At 41.2% G+C, this 12,746-nt stretch overlaps 1 protein-coding gene across 5 annotated transcripts in view; it reads right to left on the minus strand.

Annotated features, from left to right (window-relative positions):
* arap2 (ArfGAP with RhoGAP domain, ankyrin repeat and PH domain 2) overlaps positions 1–12,746 on the minus strand; it is a 125,916-nt gene that overhangs the window by 81,895 nt on the left and 31,275 nt on the right. For all 5 annotated transcript variants that reach the window (XR_008414182.1, XM_053859945.1, XM_053859941.1 and 2 more), the window contains exon 9: positions 2,321–2,514. Coding sequence is in view for 4 of the 5 variants with exons in the window: in XM_053859945.1 (XP_053715920.1) it covers positions 2,321–2,514 (194 nt within the window). In the remaining variant the exon portion in view is untranslated. The remainder of the gene's footprint in view (positions 1–2,320; positions 2,515–12,746) is intronic.

Genomic DNA, 12,746 nt, shown 5'->3' on the forward strand with positions numbered 1-12,746 from the left:
GGTAAGCCTTCCAACACAACTCGATCATGCTGCTCAGCAACAAGCAATCAACGTTCTGCTCCATCACTCAACACAGACTGCTCCTTACTCCCAAACCTCTCCTTTGACAGCTGGACAGCAGAAATCCGACACATATTGCCCCTCATGCCTAAAACATCTTTTCAGCAGCCTTGGCAAAAGACAAGGGTATATTTATTAAGAGATAGTTTTTTCTAAAACATTGGATTTACTTGATTCGGGTCGACCTTATCTGGGTCTCCATTGGTTCAAGTCACTTATTGCAGGTTGCTGTTATCATGGCATGTAGCCAATGAAAATTGGATTGACACAATGTCTTCACAAACTCCCTGGGTAGTTTGTGAAGACGCTTGCACTGTTTAATGAAATCCTATTAAAATATGATTATGGGATTGATTCCAATATCCATTTATTTGGCTGTGGGATATTCTATATTGAACTCAACATCTGCACGCAGTCAACTTTCTTCTTTAATGTTGTGCCAGGTTATATTCTTCCTATAAGCATTTCTCACTGTCGTTTTTATCTGCAGTTTTCTGGCTTCCTTTGAGTTTCAGTTGTTTTATGGTGTGCTATTTCACTTTTGGGAGAACTTCACAACTGGGTTCCCTTCGTGAATTAGGAGAATAAAAAAGCTTTTTGTGGGGGTTCCATTGCCTTTCAGCAATTATGATGAAAACAAGAATATAAAGATGGATGATATCAAGCGTTGCTGTAAGTTGTTTTTTGAGCTGACAGTTTCTACAGACATGACAGGTCAGGCATTATATCTGTTGATTTGTTTTCAGTACAAGTAGCAAAGATTTAGTTTACCGAGAAGTTAACTTTTTCACTTTCCAAAATCGTTAAATAGTTTTTAGTATTGTGATGAATCAAAATCAATAATCATTTTCTTTAAAAGTGCAACTTCATATCCGAAGTGTGTATCATACTGGTAGCCCTCCGGAACACTCACAAAAGTTTACAGTTTCAAAAAGGTTGGTGAACCCTGGCCTCAGATTAGTTTTCTTGTGCGTTAAGCAGCAGAATAATGATTTGATCAAACAAAAAATGAGTTAGAGACTATGCTGAAAGCATCTCTGCACTTGCTTCACCACAAATGTACATACTCTTGGACAATAATAATATTTGTTCTGAGGAAATGTATGCAGGACTTGAATGAGGAGCACTTAAAGGCTTCACTTCGCTGCTCTGCCCGAGGCTGCTCCTCCTCCCCGCTGTCAGTCACATCAACCACACCGGCTCCCGCTGTGATGTTCCGAGTCTGTGGGGACGAGTGATTCTCTGGTGCAATCCCTTTATTCGAAAGCACTTTGAGCTGCGTTTCAGGTACGAAAGGAGCAGGTTTGCGTCTGGTGGCTGGTGGATACCAGCAGTGTGTCGGTTAAACCTCTCTCAGGTGAAAGCACTGTCTGTTCTATTGTCTGTGCAGTTGGAAAAGTTGTGAATAGTTTCCTTGTTCTGATTTTGGCCAGGTAGCGTTGCTGGAACATAGGGACATCAGGCGCACACTGTGGTTTAACCATGTGACTGCCACTTAGTAACATGTCGGATAAGCAACTTGAGTCTTATTAACTCTAAAGATAAAATGAAATAATGTGGTTTTGAGTCCTGTCTTAGACTTCAACATGAGGCGAAACATTTTTGAGATTACCGATAAAAACCCACTTGCAAGAACATGGATATTAAAAAATGATGATTGATTGATTTATGGTTGGGGTTTTTTTTCGCAACGACAGTAGGTTTAATATTGAACAGTCATGTATTACTGACCATGGCTCTCTTGCAATTACTATAACATACCTCCAGAAAAAGTAACTTTCTCTGAGCAACTTCTACACTAATGTTAATGAGTAAACTGGAACCTAGGTGACTGTGGCTGCTGTGTTTTTGTGGTGTGCCTTTCTGTAGTTCTTTTACAACGTCTAAAACAACTTACCAACATCAACTGAATCTAAATTATTAACGCACAAGACACAGCTGGCCAGCTGACCTTAAGACATGTTTGGAAGAAACTTGAGACAGCATCAGATACGAAAATGAAAAGATGACTCTGAACAGTTGTGTTTTCTGTGAAGGCTGCATGTGTAGCCAATAAAGCTGGCAAAATACGCAGATCAATGAATAACTGCCAGAATGTGTTTTGCCCTGAAATCTATTGACAGTATCTGTTTAATATTCACGAAGCCCTCTGTTCTTCTCCCGTAATATATATCTCTGTCTCATCTACGTTTATCTTCCTCCTTTTGTAATCGGGAGCTGCCATGCTGTAGAGAGGAAGTCTCTGCGGTAATGGAGGTACCTGTACTGTTTTGCAGAGCCTGACTTTACTCCCCGCCAGGGACACCAGCACTTTGCCTTTGTAACCACGGAGCTCCAACAAGCCACACTTGTTTGTGGAGGCGCGGCTGGAGAGGCTGTCGGAGCGCTTCTGGGAGCTGCAAGCAGAGGGGCGCATTGCCATCTGAAGAGTTTCCATCCACTCCTGACGCTCCCCTGTGGACGAGTGCGAGAGTGTGGGAGAGAAACGCAGACTGAAGTCAAAAAGGAGACAAAGAAGGATCACAAGATTGTTTAGTCTTTGAATCATACACGGTGTTGACTCATCAATATTGGATTTCCTCTGTGGCCTTATTGGATTTCTGGCAGCTGCTGCACCCACATACTGATGGCTGAAGAATGAAGTTGATAGTAAAGGAGGCTGTTTCAGACGTAATCAATAGGTTTTACTGCGAGCAACTTTTCGTTGGCCAAAAATGATGTTTGAATTTAAATAGCAAGACATATTTTTCTTCATTCATTTTGTCCGGACCACCAGACACTTACAGCATCACTAAGTTATTGGTGCGATGAAGACAAAACGTTTGTGGTGGGCTTTGATATCCACCCGTTCCTTGAAATCAGTCCTTCACATGTAATGTACCCCGTATCGAAGATCGGGATTTAGTCCATGTAACGGGGAAATATTGTTTTCATGTAGCATGCCAGGTATCAGGGTGTACTTTGACTTTGACTGCTTGCAAATTATTAAGTATTAAGAGATAACTGATCAAATTCAAACAGTACAATATGACTTATTTCCTGTCAATGGAATTCTCCTGATGGAGAGGCCCCCAATACGACCCCTTTGACTGAGAGGCATAAATATTGTCAGTACAAACGGAGCGTTCACAGTGCCACTGCGCAACCTAAGCAATGGAAATTTAGGTTAAAAAAAGTGCCCCTGAAAAATGCAATACGCCCCATTAATTTGCATTTATAGCCAGGTCTGTTTTGGGATTTGCAATATCTAGTTAATCAACTTACAGTTGACGCGCACGTATTCCATAAAAAAGGATATTTGACTGCGACAACAGCTGCACCTGGCACTTCACTATAAACACATTTGTTCTCGTAAGGGTCTAGACTCAGTGTAAATCACCCTGGGATACAGAAAAGGATAAATGGCCCAAAATACAGTGCAATGCATCATGAAACTTCTGCTTTAAATTCAAACAATGTTCCAAAAGGCCACTTGGATATCTTCCTAGAACACTCTTGTACCAACATGACACATAGCACTACAATCACTTCTGCATAAGTGGAGCAGTAGGAGGGCACTCAGGATGTGGCAAGAAGTGAACATTGTGAAAACATACTGTAGACTGTATTTAGGAACTTTTGACATAAATATGTAATTTCTCAGCAACAGCAATCATTCCTGATGGTTGCAAAGGTCACATGCTTTCACCAAGTAGGTGACTAACAAAATCTGAGTAACTACAGCACAGTATCACAGTTAACACATTTGACAAAAGCTTTGAACTGAGACTAGATAAATTCTTAAATGGAAAAAAGTAGAAAATGTGAAACTCAGACCCAAACTAGTGCGTTGAAAGGCCAGTCTTAGTCAACGCAGATACAAATGACGCCACAACCAGATACACAAAAAAGATACACCAGGTGCTGAAAATCCGGGTTGAGTAACTAGAGGTCAAGAGAATAACCATGTACCCAATAACCCCATGCCACTTGAAGTCAAAACCAACCAACAACCTATGTCTGGGAAGCCACCTACATAGTCTAGCCCGCAAAATGCAACCTGAGATTGGGAAGTGTGATAGACTCAAGTCAGCGACTTCCCTTCTAACTTTCACGTTGCAGCAACCACCCTGTAACCTGACCTGCCCCCTGCAATTCTCCACAACCGTGCCATGGGACGAAGCCAAGATGAAAGAAGTCGGGCTCATCAGAAGCTTACCAAGGAACTTGCAGATACCACAGCGAGAACCAGCCGTAAATTGAGGCAGAAACCAGTGACACCCACCGTGGTCTGATCAGTCTGTGGTGGGCCAACCTCAGGCGAGAGTACATTTTGATAAATGCTGAGGTAAGTCTTGAGAATGATCTAGATCATCCACCCATGAAGATCCACTTCATGACGTCCTTCATCAAATCCATGAACTGCTATGGCTGTCTTCCACTTGCTTTACGTTTACATTGTACTTCCCATGGCTTTCCGATCCACATTACAAACTCAGAATCTTCCTCACTCATCAAAAAGTTTACAGTGACAAGAGCACACTCAGTACCCAAGCATTAATACATAACAGCCATCCTCCTAATGGTCGCTAATAAAAATGCAGCACAAGGTTTTAAAAACACAAGAGGAAAACACTCTCCAACAATATCTCTTTTTAATCACCCAGAAATAAATAAATAAAAATTTTTTTACAGAATTGTTTTACAATAAAAGGGAAAACATTGAGCGACAACAAATACAAAGATTGGCCTTGGCTCTTCCTGCACTTTCTTGCAATTTATTTCAACCCTAGAAGACAGGTGCATTAGATGAATAACAGCCAGCATTACAGCAGCTCCGGGAAGCATTTGGAAATATTCATTAACAAATTGGAATGCAGAAGCCGGGCAATTTAAAAAGGAACTAAAAGGACTAAAAGGAAAACTAGTGTTGTTCTTTCATTACACAGAGGTTATATATCAGGGCTCAGCTTGTTGAGTGTTTAATAACACCAAAACAGATCAACATGTTTCAATGAAGGCAACGAGAAGTATCTATGTGATGAACATGGTTATTAAAGAGGGAAACAGTAATGCTAACCGTCAGGAACTTGATGGCATTAACAATGGTTCACCGGCAACCGTTATACCTCTAGTGAGAGCACAAATATTTTTACACTATCTCCACCACAGTATTTTGACTGTGAATCGGCTCTAGAAACCGCTTCTTGTGGTGCATTCACGGCAAACAGACGCGCGGTCACTATACGCAGAAGCAGCGCTGCCGACTGCTGCCACTACTGTCTGTCCCACTGTATGTAACATTACTCTTCTGAATCTGACACTGACTCACTCTCTTGCTCTCTGTTCTGCTGCGATTGCTAAAGTAGACCAGGGTCGGTTTTCACACTTCTTTTACTCAAAACTTTGATGGAAACATGCCCTTGTACGTTGCTCAGATTGAAGATGCAAGAACTAGGCACCATATTTACAGCCGTGTATAATGCCCCAATGTTGCCTTTCACAGTTATTAAACTTTTAAAGGGTTTATTTGTAGCCTTACTGTGTGTTGTGAATTTGATAAACACCATTAAAGCTAGTCACGTTCAGCAAGGCACAAGCTCGGTTGAAAAAAAAAAAAAAAAAAAGGCAGATTTTTGTTAGTTTGACAAAATAAAATCAATTATGGATCTTCACTGAGTCCTCATCTTTTCACTAGTAATGAAAAGAGTGCACAGTTTTGCAGACACTGTCATCATACTGTGTCTGATTGCCTTTTTAGACACAAGATGGTGCGTTGTGGGAAACAAAATATGCCTTGATGTGCTCTGAGTGTTTTTCTATTTAGGAATCCATTATTTATTTTCCAAAATTGATCATTTCAACAATAACGTTTCAGAGAAACATCGAGAAGAGCCACGAAGGTTTCTTAAAGAAATCTAACAGCTCTATTTCAGCCTGTCATCTTGACAGAATTGATCATTCAACATGAATGTTAAACCTATCACATGACCTCCTAGTAGGCTGGAGATTCAGCAGCAGTAAACACCAACCGGCTCCAGATTGGACAGGTCAGTTCTGATAGCTCACCCCCGCCCCCAAGCAAGAATGAGTAAGAACTTGATTTTCAAAGCACAATTTTAAGAGAAACACATGAACTGGTTCACAATACATAAAATATTGAAGGAATCACTCAAATATATTAAATATAAAAAAACAAGGTCAAAATATTCAAACCAAAAAAAGCACGGTCAATGGAATTTTCATGTAAAATTGAGGCTCATAAAAGACCATCGAAAGAACAGTGTTCTTGAATATCTATTTTCCTACCACGGTTATGCTCAATTATTATTACTTCTCGGTATAAAACCTTCATATTTTGAAAAATACAATCATGAAATTGAAGGCAGCATTAAAAACCTTAAATGCTTTGCAATTTATTCAAGATAAAGTAATAATAATAATAACTAATTTCTTGCCATCAACATTAACCTTGAGTTCGAGACTTCATCCTGACATCAGTGATTCGTTTTGTGTGTGTCTTGTATATAGACACCATAAACAGGAACAGAAAGCACAATGTAATGTTTGATTAGTTGGGTGGCTGGTGTGAGCAAAGCTGGTGAGCTCAGACATTTGCATGACACTTGAATTAATCCACAAGGCCGCTTATTTCGGCAGTTACCTCCTGACTTCTGACAGTCTGCAATGTGTATTCTTGGATTCCATCTCCTACTAAGAGAAACAAATTCGCAATTTCCTGATCCTTTATTAGCAGGTGCCTTTCAGAATAGCACACAAAGCATTATTTGCATTTTACAGCGCTTTTTTCACATTTTTCTCTTTTTGTAAGACATTCACACAAAAGATTAACTTGGCGAGTTTCTGATTTCAGAATCAAAGCTTGAGGATGTCGTCATAGAAGTCTACAACAGCTGCTAGAACACTTTTCTTCAAAACCTTTTCCTCCAACTTTTGATAGAAAATTGGCACACACTGAATTTTTGGCAATGCTTGTTTGTGTGGTATGCCTGAGTGAGTATTTTGCTTGTGCTGAAGGAGCTTCTTGCATGCAGATGGACTTTTCATGGCACGGTTAAACTGACTGGCATGCACACTATCTTTCGTAAATATTTGTTTTTGACAGAAAACATTCTCACTATTTGAAAGGTACATGCTTCAGTTTTTCTTTGCTGCCTGTCAAGAGTCCAAAAGTGATCAAAAATCTACTTAAGCTACAACAGGCCAAACTATCACAGTAATTCAACAAGCAAAGACTGATTTATTTTTCAAGCATTTAGTTGCACACTTGTCGGGATGGTTTCTTTCAGCAAAGGAAATCCAAGGAAGATGTAATAAAATGCAGAGAAATAGGTCTGAATATTATCTTTTCATTCTCAGTGTTGTTTTATCAGCGGGGTTCAAGATTGAATTTAGGAAACCAGACAAACCAGGTGGCATCAAGATTTGCAAGGTTCGACCATCGAGATTAGTTTTGCAGACGGATTTTTTTCCCCAAACATAAAGTGCGGTGGAGGAGGAGTCAAGCACAGTGTGCCGTTACATGGCTCACATTTACCATCTGACTTCTCGTTCACTGAGATTCTAGTTGAGGAAGAACTTAATAAAGCAAAGACTTCAACACGGAGCATCCTCATGATGACAGACTTGCTGCATCATGGAGAGGAGGACTACAACAGTTGCATCATATTAGTGAGTCAGGATAGTTGAAAAGAAAAACATTGCTGTTCTCCGGTTCGGTACTTCAAAATCATGCTTCACTAACCCAGTACACTGAAAAACAACTAAGCTGTAGTGTCTAAGCATTAGCTTGCTTACGCATCCTGAAGAGCGCTAGGACCTCTGACTTCAAAGTGCTGCTCAACATCCGACTTCCTTAACTCGCGCACTCTCAGCAATTCAGTGAAAATATAAGGTCAGTGGTCAGTTAAGTCAAAAACTATGCGACTGACCTCACCCATTCATTTTTACTAAACGCTTCGTACAGTATGGTGCAGTGGACATAATAGACCTAGCTGGCTTGTTTTGTTGCTTTTTCAGCCACTTGTCCTAAATTGTGACCACATTTCTAGCAAATACAGAACAATAACTGTTGCTAGGTCCCAAAAATGGGCTGGGTGTCTGTCAGGACAAAAGACCACCCTCCATGTTGAAACCAGAATTGGGAGCAGTGACGTGCAGTCAGGATATGTTTATCCACTGATTTACACTATGAATGTTTTTTTAATTACATCAGTTTTAGGTTTTTATTCAAAAACACTGAATTTTCACATTTATTGTTCAAACAAGAGAAGTGCGGTGAGGCAGCCACCTGCTGAGCCTCACCATAGATGGGGCAACAACTTGACTAACCGTGCTGGCATGCTATGCAGTGACAACGTATTGCCGTCTCTCTGTATGTTGCTATTAAAATGTCCAAACACTTTTGCTATTGTATAGCTGATGGATATCATGATTTTTTGGGTCAACAACTGTATGTGTGTTACAAGTTTCTAGCGCTGAGCGATCATAAAACGGCCGCGAAAAGCCACAAAGTGAGGCATGCAGTTCTCCTCTTGTGAGCCCAGGGATTGTTCTTGCGACAACAGAAAAAGTGACAACAAACAACAGCCTATATTGATCCATGCTGCTCTCACAAGACGTTGAACACAGTGAGATACTGACGATCGAGAAAGTTTTTTATCAGTGAAATTCAGATCCCGACGACAGAAATGATCAATGAATACTCTGGTGATGTTCAGTAACTTGGGGGGAAAATCAACGTCTTTCCTCTTCGCTGTTCTCATGCAGACAGCTGTGCTGTGGCGAGACCACAGCAGTGAAAATAGCTACTGTAGAGTGCGACATTAAGCAAATCTGTGTCAATAAAATCAGATGTTTATCAGCCTAATAAAGGCGAAAACACGTGAGTTATCAAACATCCGCACACATTGCGAGTCCCGGATCGCTGGCCTGCGCTGTGTTGTACTATCACCCAGCTGCACACCTCAGTGTTCTGGGTGTTTGAGAAGTTGTTTTTGAACGATGTCATCCACTCAGACAGCGATCAGATCCTTTTAATGCCTGGCATTTATCATGTTTGTGTGGCGTCTCCCTGTACATGTAGTTTCCGGCGTCTAGCGCCGAGACGCCTGAGACAACAAGCTCACCACCCGCTCACCAAGCAGCATAAAAGTTAAGGCCATAATAACGTTGTTTGTTTTTTTGTGTTTTTTTTTTTTGTACACTACAGTTTGTATGTCAAAAAGGGGAAATGGTATTTTTAACATAACCCGTTAAGTGCTGCGAATCAAATGGGGAATAGGCTACTCTGCAGGGTTCATGTGTTTGTAAATCTGATTGTTATGAAGTCAGTGCCTCACCAGCCACAAACCTCACTGCACGTCACTGATTGAGAGTATAACAGTACAGCGGGTGGAATGATAACTGTCCATCAACTGTATTGGCTCTGATCAAGAAGCTCAAATATAAATGCCTGTTAACAGAAAACCACTGACATATTATCAAGCATGAGTTCATTTCCTGCAGTTCCAGACATCTCCAACTGAGGTACCATATTTAGCGAGGCTTCTTTTCCCAGCCTGTCTACATGTTGTGGAAGTCATTCTAACGTATTCACCAGAGAAACCTCCAAAGAGAACAGCAGACCTGCATCAGCTGAATTCTGACTACTATCTGCAACTATATACTTTCAAGCACATCCCATCGTCCCGTCCCACATCTCTGTGGGAGACTCATCTGTGATCTCGTTCTTTTAGTGATTTCTTGTGTCTGAATACATCATTTCTTTTGTCTTATCTTTATTCCTGTGTGGACAAGCCTGCTGCACCACCAGTTCTGGATTACAACTCTAATCACCTACAGCAGCTTCAAAAGAAAATACTTTGCCAAACTGACTCCCAGTCCCCGACCCTGCGAATCCCCCTTGCTGCCTCTCTTTGACCTTACATGTGTTCATCTCTACGTCTCCACTCTAAAGTTCCGTCTCCCCACTTAAAATACTTGTTACCACTGTCTGGTTCTGGCTTTGGCCCTGCTGGTCGGGCTACCTCCAATCTTATTAGGAATTCATAAAGAGTGGGAATCAATTATGAATGGCCGCTTTAATTATTGATTTGTCTTTACATCGCTTGGTTTGACTGTTCCGTTCCCACCCTGCTTTCTGACTTCCATTACCTGTCCTGCTCACTTATTTGCCTGTTCATTTATTCAGGACGTTTGGCTCCAACATTGCTCACATTTTTGCTGGAACTGCCAATCTGAACATGGAGGATGCAGCCCGGGAATCTGTGGGAGGACTTGGGAAAGCTGTTTGAGTTTGTGTGCGTTTCAAAGGGCTGCGTGGCTGCTCTTAGTTTACAACCGCAGCTAAATTTCAGGGATTCTCTCGGCAAACAGAAGCACACTTTAGGGCTGAATAGAGTTCCATGAAATGTCATTGGTGTCTTCAATTGAATTCAGGCAAGCATCACCACTGAATGCCTGATTCAGTGAGAAGATCAGTGAGAAGACCTTTGATAATTGATTCACAGTCTGAAGGCCATATACTCCCAAAGATTCAAATATAGACTATTTTCAGGGTCATTTTTGTGTCCAATGTTGACACTGAAGTCATCCTTCGATGTAGCATGTTGAATTAGTAGAATGCTTCCCCTCACATGTGACGTCCTACAAGGAGGGGTTGGGGAAGGGGGTTGATGATCGGGAACTCCAATGACCATTGTTTCAATGTATATAGCACACTTTACTGATGATGCCTCCAAGAAGCCAACATGGCTCAACCGCATGAACATTCGAGGCAGTGTATATATCAAATGACTGACAGATGAGCAGCCTTTCTTGGTTGTCGTTTTAAGACAGAATCGACCAAATCCGCTGCTGTTTTGTGTGTTTCAGATACAGCGTTCTTTGGCCATCTGAATCTGAAACTTTTGCAAACATTCAGAGTGGAAACTTTCATAAAAGAGGTTGAAGACTCTCCCTGTGTCCTGGGCATCCCTAGTTTTTACAGTCTAAAGAGAGTCATGCAGGCAAAACTATTGGGCGTCGTCACATCAAACCGATGACATTACGGGCGTCTTATTTACCGACAACATCACATCCAACTAGAGGATCGCTAGAAGTGATCCTCATGCATTTTCTGCAGCACAGACAGCAACAGTTCACCCGCGGCTTATGTACGGAAAACATCTATTTTCCTTCTTAGATTTAAGGAGTGCGGCTAATATTCTGGTGCGCTCTATAGTCCGGAAAATACGGTAGATTTAGGTCAAAATAAAACACTACATCCAGATGTTAACTCATATTTTTACCAAAAAGGTCAATGTGACGGCGGCACAGGTACTAGTTCATCAGATGGAAGATGATCTCGCTTGATACTTGACACCACATACGAGAGACGAGGGTCGATCTGTCCAACTGCTGTAAAATCTTTCCCGCCCAGTCCTCACCAGTGACATGGGGAGATGGTGACACAGAGAACTGCTGTTGTAGACGAGTGTCCTGATTTCTTTCACAAAACTGGGCATCTGTTGCAGATTTTTAGCCACCAACTGGAGGTCGACTGGGCCGATATATTGGCCATTTTTGGGACATTTTTCACTTGTTGGTCCACACATTTATCGGCCGCCATCATATCGGTCCGTGCCAGTATTTTGTCCAATTGCGGCCTCTTGTGTTAGGAATATAGCGTGCCGCTCATTTGTGCCTTTGGGAAGGTGCAAGTGAAATCTGAATGTATACTGTCTATTTTTTCTCATGGACGGTTTGCAAACAAATGAATCTCCTCAAAGTACTCTCTTAAGACCAAAGGCAAATCTGACAGACAGACATCGGCCCAGAACATCTAGCCTTAATATTGGTTTTCAGCTTTCTTAAGCCATCGGATATCGATACTGGTGTCCGCTCTAAAAATAATATGAAGATATTTAAATTACTTTGCACAGTAGTCCAGAAGACTAGATATTACAGACTTTCTTTGACCAGAGACTATCACAAGATGATGGAACGTTACAAACATCTGATCCATTTTTTCATCAAAGGAGGCGTGTGATTATTGAGGAAAAAACGAGTGACACACCAGTGGCTCAAACAGGATCCTGAGTGCTTGGGAAAATATTTTAACCATATGTAACTCCTATTGCACAAAATGTATGAATATATCTATTGAACGCTCTCAACCATGTATTTGTCTTTCAGCGAGAAACAGAGCTGGATTTGTGTTTGATAGCAGAATCCACTTTCCACTGAGAGAAATGACGAGTCGAGCGACAGATAATCCTCGTAGAGAGTGGATGAGATGAGAGCGGGGTCTGTTCCGCAGAGGCCGCCCACACAGTCTCCATCATCACACACCAGAAAGATAAGACAGAAAAAAAAAACAAAAAAAAAACAAAGGAGGGGCAGATATCGACATATGTACCAAACAGAAACAAATATTTGCGTTCCTGATTCCTAGTTGAGCCTCAGCTCGCCCACAGATTGCATGATTTTAGGAAACTAAATGAGACTAATTAAAATTTAAGCCAGGCTGATACATTTGCATGATAAAGCGAGTCCATTGTGGATTTGAAGCCTCACTAATCATATTTTGATGCTGTTTTAATGATTAATCATTTCCTTTTGAGTAATTCCGTCTTTGCCTTTTTTTATAACTGTTTCCTGGATAAAGATACTAAAAACAGGGTCAGTATTTCAGAAAAAGGCAG

Source organism: Synchiropus splendidus, chromosome 3 (genome assembly GCF_027744825.2).
Source record: "Synchiropus splendidus isolate RoL2022-P1 chromosome 3, RoL_Sspl_1.0, whole genome shotgun sequence".
Classification (NCBI taxonomy): domain Eukaryota; kingdom Metazoa; phylum Chordata; class Actinopteri; order Syngnathiformes; family Callionymidae; genus Synchiropus; species Synchiropus splendidus.